General features: G+C 47.0%; 2 protein-coding genes across 5 annotated transcripts; one reads left to right on the forward strand and one right to left on the reverse strand.

The window, feature by feature from the left end:
* Nucleotides 1-27: 27 nt before the first annotated feature.
* On the reverse strand, nucleotides 28-11,941 carry LOC125325520 (carboxypeptidase A2-like). 4 transcript variants are annotated; one of them, XM_048302645.1, is made up of 12 exons: nucleotides 11,850-11,941; nucleotides 7,412-7,499; nucleotides 5,785-5,866; nucleotides 4,775-4,909; nucleotides 4,205-4,300; nucleotides 3,635-3,733; nucleotides 3,402-3,503; nucleotides 2,470-2,580; nucleotides 2,030-2,120; nucleotides 1,374-1,573; nucleotides 571-655; nucleotides 28-328 (listed from the first exon to the last, which is right to left on the reverse strand). In XM_048302645.1, exons 2-12 carry the CDS (start codon nucleotides 7,474-7,476, stop codon nucleotides 141-143), a joined length of 1,254 nt encoding a protein of 417 aa, XP_048158602.1. In that variant the 5' UTR covers nucleotides 7,477-7,499; nucleotides 11,850-11,941; the 3' UTR covers nucleotides 28-140. The 4 variants fall into 4 exon arrangements, with proteins under 4 accessions (XP_048158602.1, XP_048158600.1, XP_048158598.1 ...); XM_048302643.1 differs by lacking the exon at nucleotides 11,850-11,941 and adding an exon at nucleotides 9,555-9,725; XM_048302641.1 differs by lacking the exon at nucleotides 11,850-11,941 and adding an exon at nucleotides 9,492-9,579.
* A 165-nt stretch (nucleotides 11,942-12,106) lies between these two features.
* Nucleotides 12,107-21,108, forward strand: TMEM209 (transmembrane protein 209). The gene is made up of 15 exons (XM_048302196.1): nucleotides 12,107-12,211; nucleotides 12,927-13,066; nucleotides 13,181-13,239; nucleotides 13,895-14,026; nucleotides 14,556-14,794; nucleotides 14,878-15,082; nucleotides 15,656-15,831; nucleotides 16,009-16,080; nucleotides 16,557-16,653; nucleotides 17,468-17,593; nucleotides 18,023-18,120; nucleotides 19,026-19,140; nucleotides 19,229-19,326; nucleotides 19,708-19,781; nucleotides 19,922-21,108. Exons 2-15 carry the CDS (start codon nucleotides 12,930-12,932, stop codon nucleotides 19,974-19,976), a joined length of 1,683 nt encoding a protein of 560 aa, XP_048158153.1. The 5' UTR covers nucleotides 12,107-12,211; nucleotides 12,927-12,929; the 3' UTR covers nucleotides 19,977-21,108.
* The last annotated feature ends 1,090 nt before the right edge of the window (nucleotides 21,109-22,198 follow it).

Genomic DNA, 22,198 nt, shown 5'->3' on the forward strand with positions numbered 1-22,198 from the left:
AAGGCACAGGACACGTGTCAAACACCATGGGGGGACTGCACCGGGGGTTTATTCCACCATTTTTATCATTCCAACCGTCACAGCACACCGAGGATTTATGACCTTGTACAGCTGCAGAGAGCTGGCTCCCAGCCCAGCCCTCAGGAGGACTTGGCCTGCACGTGCTCCATGATTCTCTTCAGGCCCAGCCAGGTCTCCTTGGCAGCTGGGATGATCTGGTTGGCAGGCAGCAGGAAGCCGTAGCGCCCTGTGTCCCTCAGCTCGAAGGCAAAGGAATATTTGATCCCATTGTCGTAGCTCCAGTCAATGCTGCCTCCACTGGCTTGGTCTGGAAGAGAGAGGGAGATGAGCCAGAGCAGTGAGCAGAGGGATGGTGGAGTTCTGTTCTCCTGCTGTTTGGATTTTGGGGACAAGGCTGAGGTTTTGATGGGAACGCTCAGCTCCGATGTGTGACCGGTGGTGTCACTGCACAGGAGCATCGTGGTTTCCACGAGGGACAGACCCTGTGGGGAGGACAGGGATTGTTGTCCTGGGATAGCCCACAAAAGCTCTGAGTGGCCAAATACTCACAAATGGTACTGCAAATGGTGCCCACTTGAAAGGTGGTGCCATAGAGGGACCGGATGGAATTGGCAGCAGCTCTTCCCAGAGATTCCTGGAGGGGAGAAGATGAAGGAAAAGTCAGGAAGCAGCCACACTTCCTGAGACTAAAGATTAGGATTTCACCAGAAATCTCCAAACTGCTTTGGAGATGATTCACACTAACAGCACTCACAGCTTCCACAGCATTTTTGGGAGGTGGCACTGCAGGTGAATGAACTCCCAGCAGGTTCTGGAACTGTGCATCCAGTGTTTATCTCACTAGCTTGTCAAGGGAAGGCTCAAGAGATACCAGAAATTCCCAAGGCAGTTGGAGATCTCCCAATACTCCGGGGTCAACTTTGTGCTCACTTCAACTACGTAATGGGGGGTGGATGGAAAACAGAGCTGGGTTCTTTGTGCAGGAGGGAAAAAGGCAACAAATTGCCACAGGGGACCTGCATTTAGGTGTTAGGACAAAACAAAATCTCCATGAGATTAGGGAAACTTTAGGACAGGCTTGAAAAAGCTGTGGAATTTGTCTTTAGAAATATCAAATCAAAACAATTAATCAAAACTTAGACTGAAACTGGCTCTGACTCCAAAGCCCTTTAAGCACAGGGTTAGAACAGAGATCTCCAGAGGTCTTTTCCATTGGAATGATGCTCGTGAGATCCACATTGCCTCAGAGATATTATTCCAGCTGTGACGCTGTCATTAAGGAAGAGCATGGAAAGTACAGAAAGGCAGCTGGACAGAAGAGAAGAAGGTAAAGCTGAGTCCTCCTGTCTTACCAGCTCGGCATAATCGTCTGGCCTGGTGCATTTGTATCCATAGGGATACATCAGGAGCTGGGAATAACTGTGGAGGGTCAGGAAGGCCTTGAAGTTGCCATGATTCTTGATGAAGTCGACAACAGATTTAACTTCCACCTCAGAGTTGGCGCTGGGCCCGTGATAGGATTCAGAGCAGGGGTTGTTACTGGCTCCAGGACCTGGTGGGGCAAGGAGGGAACAAACCTGTGAGAAGGAGAATTCCTGGAAGGTCAGGGCAGACCCACACAAAGCTGGGCTTTCCTAAGGACAGGGGCAGGTGTGCAGCCAAAGCAAGGCCTTAAATGCAGATAAATGCTCAGACAGCAGCCACAGAGTGTGAATGTTTAAGGGATGTATTTTTAGATGCTGCAACCTAGAACAGGTTGCCCAGAAACCCAGGAATCCACATTCTTGGGGGTGTTCAGTGGTTGGATGGGGCTTGGAACAGCCTGGGAGAGTGGAAGGTGTCTTTCCCCATGGCAGGTGGTAGAACTAAATAATATTTAAGGTCCTTCCAACCCAAACCCTCCTGTGATTCCATGATTGCTGCCTCATCCTGTGCTCCAGGGTGATTAATCCCCTATATAAAGGCAATAGCTGGTTCTGTGTAAAGGATCCAGAAGCTTTATCCCTACCTCCAAAACCTGCATCCCAGTTCCTGTTTGGATCAACTCCGACGCAGATGCTGCCAGGAATCTTGGAGCGGGTCTTCCTCCACATGCGATTCTGCAACAGAGAAATGCTTCAAAAGGGAGCAAATCTGGGTGCTGGCTCCAAAACTGCTCCCAGAAATAGCTGCCACCCATGAGAGATTGATCCTAGGAATGATCCCAAGAATATTTCTGACTGCCAGGATGGGTCACAGGTCAAAAATCAAATGCATTTACCAAAACTGGGGTATTTACAGTGGGTTAGGATGGGTTAGACAAGTAATGAGGATCTTTGTCTGCCCAGCTCTTTGGTAACTCCTCTCACAGCATTAAGGAATGGACTTGCAGAGCCCACTTCCCTCGTGTTTATTATTTCCTTGGAAAAGCCAGGAATCCCACTGAGCTCAGACACAGAGCTGACTCACCAAGGTGTGAGTGTACACAAATCCATCGGGGTTGGCGACTGGCAGCAGGAAAAGATCCATCTTGTCCAGCAGGGAGGTGATGGAAGCATCTGTTCCATAGTCAGAGGCAATCTAGGCAGAGACAGACAGCACACCCTGCTTAGCAGAGTATTTCCTTCCCAAATGTTCATTCCCTCATTGCTTGGGACAGAGGAAAGGCTGGATTTTGGGGCAGGGAAGTGAGAAACATCCATTATCTGCTGGCCATTACTGTTCCTCCACTGCTCTGAAGTGAACGGTGAATCTGTTTTATTATTTCATTCTGAAGACAGGAGGTTAATGGAAGAGAACAACAGAATTTACTCCTCCCTGTCCCAGGGAAAGGGCCAAGGCTGGCACTGAGACTGAGATGGAACAGCCAGGTTGGGAATACTCAACTGTGCTGCACGGAGAGAGCTCGAGGAGCATTTGGACAACACTCTCAGGCACAGGGTGGCTCTTGGGGATGGTTCTGTGCAAGGCCAGGAGTGGGACTCCATGATCCTCGTGGGTCCCTTCCAACTCAGCTTATTCTGTCACTTCTCTGGTGGCTCAGTCATTTCCAGCAGGATTTAAACCCTCATTTATAGAGAGCTGGAGGTTTGGGCATTATGTGGAAGGAAACCAACCCCACACTGTTTTTCTGGATGAGCAGAGCAAAGCAGCAAAATAATCTCAAAGATCTTGGTTATTTGTGTAACAATTTCACCTGAACCACTACATTTTGTCTGCCTAAACTCAGCTGCTCTAACAGGACCGAGTTTTCCAATTCTTGGTCAAGGCAGCTGCCACACCCTCAGGGAGTCGGCTGGTTTGGGGAGGTGAATTAACTAAACACATAGAGGGGTGGCATCCTTTGAAACACCAGGAAACATTCCCAAGACAAGCCAAAGATGAATCCCTGCTGCAGGAACCTTGTTGGCGATCCACAGGGCGCTGGCCTGGGTGACCCACTCGCGGGAATGGATGCCGGCGTCGAGCCAGATGGCCGGGCGGTTGGAGCCTCCGGTGCTGAACTGGGAAATCAAACAGGAGGGTTTCAAACTCTGACACCTTTCAGTCAAGAACATCCCACACCATTGGGGTGCTTTGGGCTGCATTCTCTATCATCCATCTCAATGGACACATTCCGTGATGTTTGTCATACCTTGAGGACGTACAGAGGCCGCTTTTCATAGGATTCCCCAATCTGGATCTTTTCCACAAAGCTGTACTCAGACACAAGATGGTCCAGTTCGCTATTAATCTGAAATGAAAGGTCATGAGGACATTAATATCATATTTATGTATTCTATCATTCCTTCCAGAGAAACATGGACTGATTCAGGTTGGAAAACCCATCCCATTACCACCCCCCCACCTTCCATGATCCCAAATTGCTCCAGCCTGGCCTTGAACACTCCCAAGGATGGGGAAGCCACAGCTTTTCTGGGCAAAAAGTTCTTTATTTCCCAATTTCAAGATTCCTTTATTTCTCTTTCTTTTGAAGGAAGGGTTTTGACAGATTCTGCAGGAGAATTTATGGAATTTTGATCAGCATTGTCAGGGACAGCGCTGGCTGATTGTTCTGAGCACAAAATTAATACTGCAAAAACCAAACCCATGTGCCAGAAGAAGCTGCAAGGACATATTAGATGCTAATATAGGATGTTTAATTGAAGACAGCATAAAAAGAGCCCAGAAAAAATCCAGAATACTCTTCCCCTGAGGTACTCACATCATCCAAAGTGTGGTAAGCACCAAAGTCAAAGCTGCCGCTGCGCTGCCTTTGGGCACTCTCGGCCATATCTTGCTTTTCTTTATCCAGAACATCCTAAAAGAACACATTCAAATGGTGAGAAGCGTCTGCTTCAGCTGCTAAAAAATAAATAAATGAAAAGGCAGTGCGTTCATGCTGGTTTAGGTGCCCTTTTGGGATTACTGCTCGTGAGAAAATGTCAGATTAGTGCCCAAGTGGGTGATTTTTATCCTTAACTACGGTCAGCAGAGTTCACTGAATGATGAGTAACTTCAGTGTTGGGATTCCCAGATGTCTGAGGCCAGAAGGCCATGTGGAATTCCTCAGGGTTATCAGAAGAGTCCTGTGGAGTCTATGAGTTTATTGATGTCACTACGCGGAGTACACCTGCAGTGATCCTTGGATTGTCCTTGAGGAATTAATCCACAACCTACAAAAATAAGGGGAAGATCCCATGGAAAACAGAGTATGGAAAAGTGGGAACGAGGCCAAATTGTGAATCAGTGTTTCCAAAAGTTATGAAAAATAAGTGCCAGTGGCAGTGCCCACCTGCAGGTCTTCAATCAGGATGGAATACTCAATCCCCTGGGATTCCAGGAAGGCTTTGACTGACTGGACACTGACAGCAGGAATTCTCACATCCACAGGCACAGCAGTGGCAGAGGGGTTGATCCAGAAATCCAGCTAAAAGGAGAAAGGAAAACTGATTTGGTTGGGGGAAGGCATCCAGCAAACAGCTCTGGCAGAGCTTTAGAAATGCTGATTTCTCCCAAATCCAACGGCTCCTGCAGAAGGGAGCTCTGGAATGCTCCGTTCTCTGTGGCCTCACCACAACCTTGTATCAGTTCATGTGATAAACTCAATAAAATAACAAATACCAAGAGGCTTGAGTCAGTTTTTTCACTAATTTCAAGGCTTTGGTCACAAAAACAAGAGAAAATTTAAGTTGTCTCTGATGATTGTTTTATTATTCTCCCTTTTACTAGAAATAATTTTAAGAAAAACTCTAAATTCCAGTCTTAGGTAACATGAAACCCATTGTTTTAATTTCTCCTTTAATCTCTCCTTTGGTAGGGCTTTTCTAAATTTTCATTTCTGTAGTATTCAAATAATACTTTTAAACCCAGTGATGTTAAAAAGTGATGTTAAAAATCCTCACCAATGGCAATAAGAACAGTAATAACCTGGAATTTTACACTGTGTTTTCCTATTTCAATACAGTTTAGACCAACTAATAAATTCCTTCCACAACCCTGGGAGACAAAACATTGCCATTCCCACTGGAAAAACAAGTTTTTCAACAGTGAGATTAAGATCTAACAATTCAAATATGATGTAAACCTGGTAGGAAAGAAAATACCAATTCTGGCACTCCTGAACATTTGAATTTGCAGGTCAAATTTAAAGTGTTGAGAGAGTAAATTTATTTCTGGCAGCTGCCACAGGGTGATGGGAACCTTCCAAATGAAATACAGCTTCACACCCTGACCCCTTGAAAATGAGATGCAAATCCTGCCCTGTCTGAAATATTCCAAAGTGCCCCTGTGGCCATGACCCACCTCCAGGTGTTCCAGCGATTCCAAAAGCTGCAGCTGCTTGACCTCTTCCTCATTTTTGGTCTTGATTCGGAGAACCTGGTGCCTGCAATAAATCGGTGTCTTCAGAACCAGTCTCAGAAGGGGGCTGGGTGAACTGGTTTGTTACTGGGATCGTTAATTCAGTGTTAATTGTGTGTTAATGGCCGACACGGGCTCCTTTAATCAGTTGCTTTGGTGTCACCCAAGAGTTCAACCAACAACCCGCACCTTCATCATAAACCAGACAACGTGGATGAGTTTTAAATCACGAGGACCAATCCTGCATCCATTGGTTGGTTTCTGGCAGCAACTTGTGGGAAAGTAATATTCCAGCTGAGTTGGGGAAGGATCGAATGTTTGGAGAGCACTTCGCGGCAGAGCAAACACCAAATACGGGATTTGTTTCACCTTTCCGTGGTTTAGTCGGAGACTGCTGCCACGCTCCCGGGGTTGGCAGAGGCTGACACCAGCAGAGGGTGGCTCGCACCATTCCAGGTGGGATGAATCACCCTCTGGAAGTGCCTCGCTCCACCTGTTGGAGCGATTAACTCAACAGCCGGGAGCACAGCCCGGATCGGTGCTGTCAGCAACACCGGTAACTGCACAACTAGAAACCTTTTTAAGATGGAAATGAGGTAAACAGGGTCTCGGCACACGAGCTCAGTTATGTGGGTGTTTATTTACGGCCTCAGCTGCTGAGAAGGGACTAGTTTACACCAGGTTTACACCAGGTTCCTCTCCCTGGCCAGCTGAGGGATAAGATCTCTTTGTTGAACCGAGTTAAATCAGCTCTGAAGGCACTTTTCCACATTAATAACTTATTATTGGATTCTCTGTCCCCCTAAGCTTTATCTCAGGGTTGGATTCTGCTGTGAATTAACCACAGCTACTGAGGGAGGGATTCACGAGAATTCTGTTCGGGATTAAATGATAAAAACAGCCCCTCCTGCCTTTACAAATCCCCGAGTTTGGGGACATTGTCTGTATTATGTTTTAGTCTTAATCCTTAAACCTTCATACACAGATTTACTCACTGGAATCTAGTGCTCACTTACTGCACCTCAGGATTTATCCAGTAGGTTTTTATAATCTTTAATTATTAAAGATGGTCATATAATCTTTAATTATTTCCATGGTCAGAGAGGCTGTGAGGAAACACCCTGTGGGGCAATTTTCGCAATGCAACATAAAGATAAACCTTTAGGATTTAATGGTTGGAAATCAGGATTTAAAATGCTTAGAAAGGTGGAAAAAAGAGGAAGAAAGAGAAATAAACTTGGGAATAAAAGGGAAAGTAGTGAACTTTCTGATCTGAGGATGGGTTCTGGTCTTTCAGCTCTGCTTTTGCAGTGAGGTTCAGCTCCTTAGGTACAGCTAAGGCCAAAATAAAGTCTTGGATTAACAGAAATTGAGGATCTCAACTCCACAGCTGGACCCTTCTCCTTAGAAAACCCAAAGGAAAGGTTCCTTCAAACACCAGAGCAGCAAAGCAACAAGAAAAATCAGTCACAAACCCCCAAAAAGGTGCCCCAAGCAGGTTTTGTGAAGGTGAGATCATGAAAAACAACTGGATACCAGCCCTAAATGAAAGGTTTTCCACAAAACTCACCCAACGAAGGTTTCCAGGCACAGGGAAGCCCCGATGAGGGCGCTGAAGATCAAAATCAGCTTCATGTTTGCTGGAAGTTCAGCTGGGCCTGGCAAAGGGGAATTTATACCGGGCTTTATTTTTCAGGTAATACCTATCTGACAGAACCTATCACTCCATGTGATGAAGTTCTCACATTTATCAGAGCCTCCAAGGCAACCAGCACGCAGGAGGCCGATTTCACCTCCAAAAAAAATATTTTCCACTGACACATCCAAAGCGGGGTGGGGGAGGAGTCGGTTCCAAAGCTCTGACCACAAAAATGTGGTGTCCTTTCACATGTTTTTCAGGGCAGAGGAAAACGGGGACAAACTGAACTCATCCCAGCTCTCACTGCTGGCTCTGCCAGCCCACTCGTGGTCCTGGGGATTTCTCCCATGGATTTCGAGTTGTCCATTCCTTGTTCCAAGGGTGCCTGGATATTTGAGGAGTTGTTATCCACGTGGGAGGGCAGCCTCCTGGCTGAGCTTTGGGAATAATCTCCTGTGCCTTTGGCTGTGGGAACACCCAGCTGTGGCTGTCCCACAATTGCAGGTAGGGCCACAGGGCTGCTGGATAAACGTTTTGTTTATCCAAATAAAAGGTTACTGAGGGACAGCCAGGAGCTCCTAGGATTAAGGGACAGAGGGGAGATGCTTCAGCTGCTCAATCCACCTCAGGAGAATGAGGAAAGGAATTCCCTGACAATTCCCAGAGGAAGCTTTTAATAGAGATCTCACTTGTATCACTCTCAGCATTTGTCAGCACCTCCCTGAGGAGTCTCCTCTCACCTCCATTCCCACCCTACTCCTCCACAGGTGTCCTGCTGTGTTCACAGTTCCAAGCACATCCTTTGTCTCATGTTTTGGGGAACAAAGGGAGCCCCAGGCAGGGATTAGTCCTGTTTTGGCCTGTAGGAATGAGTCATCTTGCAACTGCTGTGTCTTGGGGGCACGAGGAGAGCATGCTCTGCTCAGTGCTCTTGTCTCTGAGGTTTAACCAAACCCAGTCACTGGAGGAGGGATCTCCATTCCCTCAACTTAAACCAAATAACAGAAATTTATCCCAAGAGACAGGAACCATCACAGGAATTTCCTGCTCCTGGAACTACTGCAATTCTGGTGGAAGTCAAGTCCCACCTGTAGCTTACAGACTCCAGTATTTCCTAAGGAATCAGCTGACTGTCCACACCACCTGCCATGGTGCACTCTTTGAAAACAGGAAGGAAGGATTTAAGCTAGGGCAAAATTAGAGCTCGTTTCATTACTCATGCTACATCCCACATGGATTTAAGGGCTGCCAAGAGACCCTGCCAAACCTGACGTCAAAGTATCCCAACAAGCTCTGAGTGCCTTGATCAGCATCATCTGGGGCCTCCACCCACTGCATTTCAGGAGCTGCATCTAAATCCAAACCTTTGTACTCACTCCTCATCCCCCTGGAGAGACTGCAGGGCCCCCAGCAATGAGCTCCTGCTGTAGCCATGAGGTCCTAAAGGGTTTGGAGATAAGCCCCGAGCCACAGGCATGGATGAAATTGAAGTGAATCCAGAGGAATCCATGGAGCTGCTCCCAGGGCTGGAGCCCCTCTGCTCTGTACCAGGCTGGGAGAGCTGGGAATGTTCCCCTGGAGAAGGGAAGGATCCAGGGAGAGCTGAGAGCCCCTTGCAGGGCCTGAAGGGGCTCCAGGAGAGCTGCAGAGGGACTGGGGCCAAGGCATGGAGGGACAGGAGCCAGGGAATGGCTTCCCAGTGCCAGAGGGCAGGGCTGGATGGGAGATTGGGAATTGGGAATTGCTGGCTGGGAGAGTGGAGAGGCCTTGGGACAGAATTCCCAGAGCAGCTGGGGCTGCTCCTGGATCCCTGGAATTGTCCAAGGCCAGGTTGGAGCACCCTGGGATAGTGGAAGGGTTGGAACTGGGTGGTCTGTAAGGTCTCTTCCCGCCCAAACCATTCTGGGATTTTAAAAGGCTGAAAACAAGAGCAGTGTTGATGCCAGGGTCCAAAAGCGGAGCAGCAGGAAGGCAAAGGTGACAGCGAGGCAGCTGGGAGTAGGGACCTCACCACAAGCAGCAGAGCCCCACGGGATCCAACCAAGAGGAGCAGAGCAGGTCTGGTGGCACTGACCCGGTCCAGGTCCTCAGACAGGTCACAGGGCAGGTCCACAGCCAGGACGTCAGCACCCACAGGCCCAAGTAGCCCCTGAACCCACTGCAGCTCAAACAAGGCCCAAACCACCTGGCCTCAGCTTAAATGCAGCTCCCACAGCCCGGGGTGGGTGGAGGGTGTGTGGGTGAGCCCAGCCAGGGCAGTCAGGGCTCTCTTCCAGTGTGGGCAGGGTGGGACGTCCTGTCCTCACAGCCCTGGAGAGGCTGTGGAGTCATGCAGTGAGTCAGGAACACCCTGGTAGCATGTGAACAAGTGAAAGGTTAAACCAATCTTGTCCAAGCAAACCCTCTCCTTGCCTAAAATCACTGTATTGATACAAATTTTCCCTGTGCTGTCAGTGAGAGAGGCCAGAATGGATGCAAGCCCCCAACAACAACTAGAAAAGCCTCAAAAATCATTAAATTTCAGTGGAGTCAGTCCATTTTTGTAAAATCCAGACCCTCTGTTGTTGCTGCCTCAAATGATGCAAACCAAGACCCAATGTTGTAGCGTCTCCTGTCATTTTTAGGAAAAAAATCCCAGAAACTTTTCACCTTTGGATAGGAATATTCACTGACATAGCAAAGGGCTTCACTGACATAGCAAAGGGCTCCAATGACAGCTCATCTCGAGGATAATCAAAGTTAATTGGCTATAACGCCAATTTATTTTGGATTACTGATGAGGGAACTATTATTTCTGTAAATAATGGATTACCTCCATGCTCCTAATCCACCTTGGAAATGCCCTGGATAAAGAGTGAGTAGGGATCTCAGTATGTGGTTTACCACTTGTACACTTAGAATTCATTTTAGAAGCAGAACCCATGTTTTTGATGTTTCTGGAAAATCTGCAGCTTTGTGTCAGTGTAATAACCCTGGCTGCAATGGAGGTACATACTTCCAACTCAGTTTTCCTTAAATTAGGAAATCAAGACCTTCAAATTTGCAGGGTTATCCTCAGACAAATCCATCAGGTCATGCTGAGGTTTTGCATTTCAGGTCAAGGAGCACACGGATAAATTGTAACAAGAAAAAGGGCATGGGAAGGGTACTGGGAGAGATCCAAAGCCACCTCTACCTGGAGATTAAAGATTGCTCCTCACAGTGACATCATCCCATGGGATAATTATAAATCATAACAATTTCCAAAGGTGTGAAAGCCTTTCAGACAGGAAGGCCCAAGCCTTCTGCTGAGGGCCAGTGGAAAACATGGAATTCAGTCATATCTTGAATAATCAAAATTCCAGTGCAGGAGCAGCGTGGGATTTTCCCTCTGCTCCCTCCAAGCCTTCCTCATGCTCATCATCTTCCTTTTCATCTGGTTTCTGACCAGGGCAGAGAGCAAGGGCTCATTCTGACAGTAAAACCCTGTTTTAGCGTGGAATACACACAACCCTTTCCATTTACATCATTTCAGAGAAGAAATACCAAGTTACAACTGTACAGAAATACGAGGTTATGCTTCCACAGAAATATCAAGTTTTCTTGTACAGAAATTTGTAGCTATGCTTGTACAAAAGTATAAAGTTACACCTGTACAAAAATTTGAAGTTGGGCATGTGATGGAAATGATATAACTTTCCTAACTAATTTTTAATTGGTAGCTTTAATTACTTATGAGCAGCGCCCACTTTTAGCCAGCACTAGTAAAGTTCCTGCACAGACCTTCATTATTACTTTGATCATGAAATCATCGATTAAGTTTATTAAAACTAACCCCGACAAACTTCAATGAACAGACCCAAAGAATTTGAGGATTGGGCATGTGGGATCTGAAATTTATGGCACTTCAACGATGCTGGAGTAACCAGAAAATTAAGAGGAAATTAAGGCCTGAAAGGTTGGAGACTCCATGTCTGAGAAAAAGATAAGAAAATTACTAAACAATTTGGACCAGATAAAAAAAAAAAAAGTGAGAAATCAATAGGGAATAAAACACTAATTAAAGACGAGGATTATGCAACTTAGAACCAATGAACATTGATTTGTTTGTTAAAATGTATAAATAAGTGAAAAAGTTTTGTATTGGGGTTCATGTGGAAGCCTGAACTTTGTCAGCCACACACACAAACCCTAGCCACGAATAAATACCTGACTTGCTAACATTTTAAAAAAGACAGTGCTAGGAGTCATTTATCCCGACGGTTTCAGTGACCCTTGTACAAAAATATGAAGTTGTGCTTACACAGAAATACGAAGTTACACCTATGCAGAAATACGAAATTACACTTGCACAGCATACAAAAAGACCTAAAACCCCTCCAAATTTTACCTGCTGACTGTGGCAACCTGTTGCTCTGACAGACATGGCAATGCGCAATTAAACAATTTAGCTGTACAGACAATTCAAATAAAACCAGAGCGCAATGTGTCCCCGCGAGGGCCCCTTCGCCCCCCCCCAACATGGCGGCCCCCCTCACGGCCTTCCCGCCAAAACGCGCCCGCGAGCGCCCTCCCCCGCCCCGCCCCGCCCCCTTTGCTCCGCCCCCCGGCGCGGCCGGTGACGGGGCGCGCGCGCCCGCGCAGGCGCAGAAAGCGCGAGGCCGCGGCGGCGTGAGGGGGGCGGAGATCCCCGGTAGGAAAAGGGGGAAATCTGCCCGGCCTGAGGGGGAAGCGGGACAGATCTGGGCAGAGGTGAGGGGAAATCTATGGGAAGGGGGGGAGAGAGGAGGTTTGGGAGGAGGACGGTGAGGTTTGGGGAGGGGGAGCGGTGAAATTTGGAGAGGGAGGTTGGGAGGGATGTAGGGAGGTTCGGGGAGGGGGATCGGAGAGGTTTGGAGAGATGAAGTTTGAGGAGGGGGAGGAGTGAGGTTAGGGGAGTGGAAGGAGCAGAGGTTCGAGGAGGGGAGAAGTTTGGGGTGGAGAAAGAGGAGAGGTTTGGGAAGCGGGAGAAATTAAATTTGGGACGGGGGGTCAGAGACGTTTGAGGAGGAGGATCGAAGAGGTTCGTGGTGAGGGAGAGGAGAGCTTTGGGGTGGGGGAAAGGTGAAGTTTGAGGAGGGGAGAGAAGTTTGCGGAAAGGATTGAGGTCTGGGGGGAGATGTGAGGGCTGCCTGCCTGTGACAGGGTTATTTCCTTTACATAAGGTGTTACTGGGCATAAAGGAGGAAATGAAATCTGAGGGTTTCATAAGACAGAAAATACTGTGTTACCTACTGAAATAAGTGAGAATTTTCGATAAAAACACTGGTCTTGCCTGGAGGAGGCAGGAGCTTTCCCTCCTCCTTTCGAAGGATGTTATTATTCAAAAATGAGGGAGAAGGTGGACACTTTTCCTCAGTAACTTGCCTGAGAATCTTCCAGCTGAATAAAAGTTCACAGATTTTGCCTTTTCCCTCTGTTCTCACAGAAAATGACGCCGAATAAGAGTCCAGACACTTCCCTCATCGACCTGGCTGTGAAGATGAGGAAACAGGCTGAGACCAGGAAGGTGGTGCTGGCCTGGGGACTCCTCAATATATCTGTAGCAGGCATGATCTACACTGAAATGTAAGTTAATCGTTCCATCTGATTCAAACCAGCAAAGATTCCGCTGTGTGAAGCCCTAAATATCCCCCAGGGTGGAATTTTTGCTGAATTCTCCCTTCTTGTTTTGCTTTTCAGGACTGGGAAACTCCTAAGCACATATTACAACATCACCTGCTTTCCACTCTGGTACATTGGTGAGTCGTTGCGGCATTTAAATCAAATTTCAGGATTCTTTTTTTATTCGTTTTTATTGCTGGGAGGTCGTTTTTAAGGCAGCTTTTTTTTTTTTTCTGTTTGAGTTCTAAATCAAAACTTTGTTTTGCTTTCTGCGATCTCCCTTGAAGCTGCTGTAATTCCATCCTTTTTAGTGGCACATAAGGAGTGTTAACATCTTTTTCTCTGTCGTGAAAGGGCAGGAAGAACTTATTTAATGCATGAAATCTTTTTTAATGTGTGGATTAAGGCTTTAGAGAGCCTTAGATTTCTTTTCCTGCTGTGCTGTGCTCTGGGTGTGGGTGGCATTTTGCAACAATTCAAGTTGGTTTCAGAGGAGGAGACTCTAAGTTGTATCAAACAGGGTGGAAAGGAGCAAATCTCATAAAATCATGAGATTTCCTTTTTGGAAGATAAGCACCCTATTTTAAAAATTAAAATTTAAAATAGATAAATTAATTTCAACAGTGAAGAAAATGATCTCCAGTGTTTCCTTCCTGAGAAAGAGAAGAAACCTTAGATACTTCCCCAAACTGGCAGCACTAATAATAACCTTTTTTTAATAGACATAGCCCGATCTTGCAAATAATGTCATTTTTGCTCAAACCATGACGGAAACTCGTGTGTTCCTTGCAGAATTTGCCCTGGCAGCCCTGTTCAGCCTCAATGCCTTGTTTGATTTCTGGAGGTACTTCACCTACACAACAGCACCGACGAGCTTGGTCACGAGTCCCAACCAGCAGATCATGGGCTGGCTGCGCAAGGCAGGTGGGGAATAAACCCTCTTTTTAATCATTTTCAGGGCTTTTTTTTTTTGCTTCTCCAGTGCAGGATTCTTTATTGTGAATTACCTCCTCTGGTGTGAGCTGTAAACTGAGTGGGGGGTTTGGGGCTGTCCCGTGCAGGGCCAGGAGTTGGGCTCGATGTTCTTCCTCATATTGGAGGTGGAACTTGCTGTGGTTTAGTTCATGGCCATTTGAGGTGGAACTAACTGTGTTTTAGATAATTAAGACATTCAGTGTGGTAAAGATGAGAGCAGTGGGTAGGTGGAGGAGCTGATGGGATATTAGAGAAGCTCCCCAGGTTATGGAATGTCAAGCTGTAGGATTTATTCTGAGTTGGGGTCACAGGTCTCAGTTTTATCCGAGTTCTGTAGGGAGCAGGTTCTCAGTGTCCCTTTTAATATCTCTAAAATTGCCTTAAAAGCACAATCACGTCTGTTTTGTGTGTGTTTAAAGAAGGGGAATTTAAGGCTGCTGCATCCCCACTTCTAACTCTGCTCGTCCTTACATTGCAGCTGTCCAAATCACCCCTCCACGGGAGCCAGCAGCCAAGAGAGTGCTGTCCCTGACCCCTTCCCCACCCATCCAGGGGCAGTGTGTGCTGAGCTACAGCCCCTCCCGCTCTCCCAGTGCCAGCCCCAAGTTCTCTGGGAGTTGTCTGAGTGGATACAGCCCCCAGCTCCAAGCTCTGGCAGGGGCCAGCCCCTCTCACAGCACCTCTGTGACTTATTCACCCAGCAGCAGCTACAGTAAGGTAATGGCCAGGACACATCCTATGGGCACAGCTTGAGCCTCGTAAAGGAAAAAGAATTAAATTTTTTTTTGTTTTCTCCCAAGGTTTCCAGCTTCAGCCACTCTCCCAATGGATCTCCGTATTCCATGAGCGTGGGACCTGTGGACAGCGGTGGGATAAGGTCTCACTACCGATTCTCCCCCATTCTGTACAACAATTCCACCTACAAAGACGACTGCATAACAGATGTCAAATCCCTGGACACCTTCCTGAGGAACGAGGAGGAGAAACAGCACCGAGTCCAATTAGGTAAATTGGGGGATTTAGGGGGAAAAGCTTGGAAGGGAAGAGGTGTTGGTTTGATCCAAAATTGGCTTTTGTGATGGGAGAAGTACCAGTAAAAAGGCCAATTATGGGTGATCACCTGTGAGCTTGGCAAAGGACCCACTGAGGAATTGGGGCGGGAGGTAGAACCCCTCTGTTTTTCCTTCAGGCAGTTTTCCTCCAGTTATTCCTTTGAATAGGATCTAGGCATGGGAATGCTGATGGATTATCTCTGTAGCAGTTGTTGGCTGTAAGGGACTGAGATAAGATGATCACCTTGATAAGAAGGGGATTTTGTTGAGATGGTTTCAGATAAAGAGGCTGAATCCAGTAAATTTTTGTCTTGGATTGGGACAATCACGATAAGGATAAAGGGGATAAACTCCCTCCAGGCAGTTTTTGTTCTGGATTGAGACAGTCAAGATAAGGGTGAATCCAGTGTTTCTGCAGAGTGATTTCAGTGTATTCACTCACACTGACCCCGTGTCCCTGTGCTGTTTGTTCCAGAATCACGTGGCAATAATTGAACATAACCTTTTAATGAATTAATCTTTTCAGGAAGCTCGGATTCCAGCTCTCCCTCCAGCAGCCCCACGTTTTGGAACTACAGCCGGTCCATGGCAGACCATGCACAGATCCTGAGGAAGTTCCAGTATCAGTTGGCTTGCAGGTCCCAGGCTCCTTCTGCACACAAGGATGAAGCTGATCTGAGCTCAAAACAGGCTGCAGAAGAGGTAAATTCCACAGAAAAAAAGGTCAAGAGGGAGAAATGAGATTTTAAAATGTACCTTTGTGCAAAGGTTTGGATTTGAGCTGTATCAGGAGTGTGGGGGAGAGGTCCTGCAGCATTTAACCAGCTAAAAACTCTGGGTTCTGTGAGGTTCTCATGGATTTAATAAACCTTTCCATAGGTTTGGGCACGGGTGACAATGAACCGACAGCTCCTGGATCACATGGATTCCTGGACTGCCAAATTCAGGAATGTAAGTCCCTCTCTAAGGAATTCCAAGTGGGCTGGAGTGGGAAAATTCCTCCATGTCCTCTGTGCCTGAGATGGGAGGGATTGCAGTGCCTGTCTGAGGGCTGGGGTGGCTGTCACGTACAAATCCCAAAAATTGTTCATCTCCCCGATTTCCTGAGACAAACAGGAGAGGGAATGGATCCATCAGTTTGTGCTTGGAGGACTGATTCATAACCCACTTTCCTCATTGTCCAGAAAAGCTTTATCTGATACAGTTTTCCCAACTGCTTTTCATTTAATTTTCTGCCTTTTCAGAAGCTATTAAAGGGTCACTTAAATTCTGCCTGGCCTGATAATTAAATTCTTTTCGATTGGCTTCAGTGTTTCTGTTAAACTGCCTTGTGGTTGTGGTGGGGGTGATTGTAGGGTGTAAGCTGAGGGATTTGTTAAACATTCCTGTTGCTTCTGACCTTCAATTTTCCCCCTTTTCCTTCCTAGTGGATCAATGACACCATTCTGGTGCCACTTGTGGATGAGATGGAATCTGTGAGCACTCAGCTGAGGAGGATGGGCTGCCCAGAATTGCAGATTGGAGGTAGGATCAGCAGCCTGGGAATTCCCTGTGGAATGGCTGTTACGTAAATTAGGTCTGGGAAATATTTTTGTTCCATTTCTGCTCTGTTTTGGTGTGCTTTGTTCCACCTCCTGCATTTCATTCAGCTGGGAAGGTTTTCCATAATACTTCTGGAAATGTCAATGCTAGCACAAGAATTTGTGTAAAATCCTTAAATGTATCTTTTTTTCTTCCCCTTAAATTTAACTGTAAGCTCAAATTATCATCAATTATTGCTTATTAATCAGTCAGAAACCATTTCAAAGACAGATGTGCTGTAAATATTCAGCATCTCCCAAAAGTCTCACTGTCTCCACTGCTATGTGCTTTTCCAAATTCTTCCTTCAAATCACCCACTTCCTGAAAGAACTGTGAGGTTTTAAAAATTCTCTCGAATTTGTAAAAATTCTGATGACCTGGAGTTATGTTTTTCATGTCAGGTTAGGATTCTGAAGGAGCTGCTTCTTCTGTTGTTTCAAATTAACTGAGAGGAGGATTTGGTGTGATGGATTTTAATTAAATGCCTCTTTTGGGGCTGTTTCTTAGAGTGTTTCCTCAAGAGCTACATGTTGCAAAGCCTATAAACAAACGGTGGATGCTGCTTTTGTCCCCACTTTGTTTCTCTCCCTCTTCCGCTCTTAAGTTCCTGTTGGTTCCTTGTAGCTTTGATGTGAAGGAGATTTGTGCTACTTTGTAGTAACTGAGCTGCTGCTTGCGGTGGTGTCGGGTATAAAATGTTTCCAGACCTCGGCAGGGGAGCTGGGAATGCTCCCTGGCTGAGCCTCCTGTGTTGCAGAAGCCAGCATCAGCAGCCTCAAACAGGCAGCGCTCGTGAAAGCTCCGCTCATCCCCACCCTGAACGCTCTGGTGCAGTACCTGGATCTCACCCCAAACCAGGAATATTTGGTGGAAAGGATCAGAGGTTCGTGGTGTTGCTGTTCTGATTTCCAAACATTTCCATGCCACAGTGAACTTGTTGGTTGCCCAGAGAAGCTGTGGCTGGCCCTGGGTCCCAAGGCCAGGCTGGACATTGGGGCTTGGAGCAACCTGGGATGGTGGAAAGTGTCCCTGCCCATGGCAGGGGCTGGCACTGGATGAGCTTTAACATCCCTTCCAACCCGAACCATTCCATGATTTCCTCCTGCCTGCTCAGGGTGGAAAGAGATTGAATCCTTTCATTATCCATGAACAAAAATCATCCTGTAATGATGATAATGTAACTTTACCCCCTTTTATCAACATCTCCCCAAGCCTTTAAGAGCTGAATTTTTCCTGTTTTCTACACGAGAAACCCCCTTTGTTTTGTTGCACTTCCAGCCCCCAGGAAGTGAATAACTGTTGTTGCTTCCAGAGCTTTCCCAGGGAGGATGCATGAGCTCCTTCCGATGGAACGGAGGAGGGGATTTCAAGGGCCGGAAATGGGACACGGACCTTCCCACCGACTCCTCGGTGAGTTTCCAGGGACACCTGGATCCCACAGCTTCAAGCTGCTTGGATTTTGGGATAGGGTTTGGAGGGAGCAGCCAGAAATTCTTTGAGGAACATGGGAAAATCAGAAATTGGAGCTTTGCAGCTTTGCTGCTGGATAATTAAAGAGATTCCATTGCTGGAAAATCAACCTTGAAATAGGATTTGATTTTGTGGTTGGGAACATGGTTAAATATTTGGAAGTGTCCAGCCATGGAGCAGCTGAGTGTCCTGATAAAGAGGAACACCTCAAAAGTGCAAATAAAGAACTTTTGACATTAATTTAAGGCTATTAGTAAAAAAAAACCCCACCCAAATAGACAATTTCACATTTTTGTTCATTGAGGGTAATACAATGCTGTGAGTTCCAAGGGACAGCTCCCAGATTTTTTAAGATTTGTGGCATTTTTTCCAGCACATCTCCTGTTTTCCCTGTCAAACAGCTGCTGTTGGGTATAAGGAGCACAGAAAGCATCAGATCACAGATAATCTGCTGATGTTGCGCACATCAAATATTGAGAACTCTCCAGAAAGGGTTAAAACAATCCTCAAGCTGTGACCTGATCTTCTGGATGCTCAACCCAGGACTTCATTTCACAATTTTGTCATTCCTAAGATTCGTGGCCGGCCCAGACTTTTCCAGTGATTTTCATGAGCGAAAGGGAGAAGTTTCCTTGCTGGGTTTGGGGTGGGCAGAGCTGTTTTTTGAGCTCCTCTGCCCTTCTCAGCCAAATCTGAAATTGGTGATTTAGGCACGGAGCTGCTCCTAAGCCTGGGGTTAAGCCAGTGTTGTAAGCACCAAAGACTGGGATTAACTCCTGGGATCATGAGGAGGAAGCTGCTGGCTTTTGGGGCCATTCCAGTGAGATTTGGTTGTGTTTGCCCAGATCCTCATGCACGTGTTCTGCACTTACCTGGACTCCAGGCTCCCGCCTCACCCCAAGTATCCTGATGGCAAAACCTTCACTTCCCAACACTTCATCCAGACTCCGGATAAACCAGGTACTGGGCTGGCCTGGAGCTGCTCTTTTCCTCTGGGATCAACTCAGCACCTCTAAAATCTGGGGGTTTTTGTTAATTTTTAATTCAGACACTTCAAACGAAAACGTGTTCTGCATCTACCAGAGCAGCATCAACCCGCCCCACTACGAGCTGATCTACGAGTGCCAAGTCTACAGCTTGCCCAAGGTACTGGGGTTTGTTCTCCTCCTGCTCTCAGGCATCATTTCCAGGGCTGACTTGGGGTCTTTTTAAATCCTAGACCAATTTTTTGTCTGTTTACACAGAGGATGGTCCAGCTTGGTCTTTGCCCAGGACTTGGTACTTACTCTGCTGCTGAATACTACCTGTAGTATCTATTTAGGAGACAATAGTTCCTAAGTAGGAGCAATCATGTTGATTTTCTGCCAATTTATTGTAAAATCCCAAATCACAATCCCTGGTGGGTGATGTCACTGATGTCACCTCTTAAGGCTGGTGTGAGTTCTGAGGGGAAGTTCCAAATTACCAAAATCCTGCAATTTTTAGTTGTTTTGATTTCTAAATCCTTGTCTCTTCCTGTGGTTTCAGGGCAGGAACAACATGTTCCACACCTTGCTGATGTTCCTGTACATCATAAAGACGAAGGAATCTGGGATGTTGGGGTAGGTATCCCATGGGAATGAGGTGGGGATGGCATCAGACCGAAACCACCACAGTGGGGTGATAATTAATGGTGTTAAAATCAAATTACCAGCAGCTTTTTAATAAAAGTGGCTAATTCTGATCCCTTTGGGTTTTGCAGGCGTGTAAATCTGGGTTTATCGGGAGTCAACGTCCTCTGGATCTTTGGGGAATAACGGGACACAGCTCCGGGGGACGATGCTGCTCTGTGGGATGAACTTTGACTTAAACATGGATTTACTACAAAACAGGATAATTTAAGCTCAGCTTTGTAGACAGAGGGAGGAAGTGCCTGTAATTCCCATGTGGATTTTGCTGAGGCATTACTTAGAATTTTTCACCACGGAAATGCTCCTGTGAATGAACTCCAGGCGGGAGTTCTCTTTCCTGCTCCTCACCTCAACCTGTCCTGTTTAAACTGAGCTTCACTGATCTCAGACTAAGCTAAACCAAACCTCCTTTGAGAGTGCAGCTGGAACAGCCCTCCCAAAGCTGTGCACAGCTGTGAGTGATCCAACACTTGGAAGGATGAAGCAACTTGGACAACTTCAGGATCCAAGAAGTTCCAAGTCTGGAAGCTCAGACTCAGTTTTGCTCCATTTTATCTGCATGATAAAAACCAATTAATTTTATCCCTGAGTTTTGGTGTGTGTTTTCAGACGCCTCGAGATGTTCCTGCAGCTGAAAAGGAAAGACAAAACCATGTTTGACTTGCTGCGTTCAGCAAATAAGAATTTTACTTGTATTTTCAATTTTTATTTTCATTTTTTTTGTACAAAACCAGCGTGGCCTCTCCTCTTAAGGGACCTTGTGAGCTCTGAACCCCCCGGGTACCTTCACTGCCACCAACTCTCATCTGCCTTCGCTTTTGAATGGAATTTTCCTTCAGCTTTTTTCACTGATCACCACTTGTTTTGGGAGCTTTGTGCACCTTGGTGGGGAACCAGGCTCTACACAGGCTTTGGAAAGTACCTTTTGGGGGAAAAGCACTTGGATTGGCTTCAAAGAAGGGATTAATCAGTATCTGTCAAATTTCTGTAAGGGGCACGGGGAGAATTTGTTGTAAATTCTGGTAAATGAGTATTTTAGAAGTGTATTTAGAACCATAAACACATGGAATCATTGTACTGTATTTTTTACTGATGGGAGGGGAAAAAGGAATTTTTGGAACGTTGCTGGTTTTTGGTGTGAACTGACTGGTACTGGGGATTCTGTGTCTCTCCCCTGGGGGACCTGGGTTTTTTCAAGGAACTGGTTACAAAATGGCTCATTTGGTTCTTGTATTAAATGAATTTGTTTTATCAAACACTTTTTGGGGTTTTTCTTGGGTTCAGCATCACCATATCCATCCATGTACCAAAGAGGAATGTTCAAGAACCAGATTTAGCTGGGTTTTACCCCAAAACTCCCCTGCTCAAGGCCAGCACAGCCCCATGAGCTCCATCGGTCTCATGTTCTAAACACTTGAGGTGCAGAAATGTCTTCTTTCACCAAAATGTGGGAATTCTTGGGAAGAGCCTGTCCCATAGGGTGCCTCAGGCTCTGCAGCCCCAGGACCCTGCGCACTTTTGGGGTCCCCAGAGCCCCGTATCCCTCTGTGCTCCCAGGATCCTGCACAGCCTCTCCCCACACAGCCCCAGATCCTTGTGCACCCCAAGAGATCACACAGCCCCAGATACTTTTGCACCCCAAAAGATCACACATCCCCGTCCCTCTGTACCCCAATACTCTGTGCACGACACCTGTCAGTCCCCGCACCACACACCCCAATACAATCACGCATCCCAGTCCCTCTGTACCCCAATATTCTGTGCATTGCACCCCAATGCATCACACACCCCAGCACATCACACATCGCAGTCCTTGTGCACCCCAGTACCCATTGTGCCAGTGCCTGGCAGTACCTGGCACACTCTGCTCCCTGTGCTCCCCAGTACATCACAAACCCCACTCTCTGTGCACCCCAATATATCCCACACCCCAGTCCCTGTGCACCCTAATACACCATCCACCCTGCTCCCTCTGCACCCCAGTACATCACACATCCCAATACACTCTGCACCCCACTCCCAGTACAGACCCCAGATTCCTGTGTATCCCAGTCCTCATGCCCCCTGACACAGTGTGAACCCCAATTCATCGTGCACCCCATCCCTGCTCACATTCTGCACCACAGACCCCGGTCCCCGTGCACCCCTTCCTTGTGTACCCCAACACTCCACACCCCCTGCTCCCCACGTACCCCGATACATCACACACCCCTCTTCCTGCAGGCCCTACCTCTGCACCCCACATCCCCGTGCACCCCGATATGTGGCCCACCCCACATCTTGTTCATTCCTATCCCTGTGCACCCCCCATACACCGTGCACCCCAATCCCCGGGCACCCCGATCTAC

This window comes from Corvus hawaiiensis, chromosome 4 (genome assembly GCF_020740725.1).
Source record: "Corvus hawaiiensis isolate bCorHaw1 chromosome 4, bCorHaw1.pri.cur, whole genome shotgun sequence".
In the NCBI taxonomy this organism is placed as follows: Eukaryota; Metazoa; Chordata; class Aves; order Passeriformes; family Corvidae; genus Corvus; species Corvus hawaiiensis.

Bases quoted from the DNA above. Each gene is read 5' to 3' on its own strand.
- LOC125325520 (XM_048302645.1), bottom strand. From the start codon at position 7,476: ATGAAGCTGATTTTGATCTTCAGCGCCCTCATCGGGGCTTCCCTGTGC. The intron at 4,910-5,784 runs GTGGGTCATGGC...TTCTCCTTTTAG, and splicing joins AATCGCTGGAACACCTGGAG to CTGGATTTCTGGATCAACCC. The intron at 656-1,373 runs GTAAGACAGGAG...TCTCCCCTCCAG, and splicing joins CAGACGATTATGCCGAGCTG to GAATCTCTGGGAAGAGCTGC.
- TMEM209 (XM_048302196.1), top strand. From the start codon at position 12,930: ATGACGCCGAATAAGAGTCCAGACACTTCCCTCATCGACCTGGCTGTG. The intron at 13,067-13,180 runs GTAAGTTAATCG...TTTGCTTTTCAG, and splicing joins GGCATGATCTACACTGAAAT to GACTGGGAAACTCCTAAGCA. The intron at 19,782-19,921 runs GTAGGTATCCCA...TGGGTTTTGCAG, and splicing joins AAGGAATCTGGGATGTTGGG to GCGTGTAAATCTGGGTTTAT.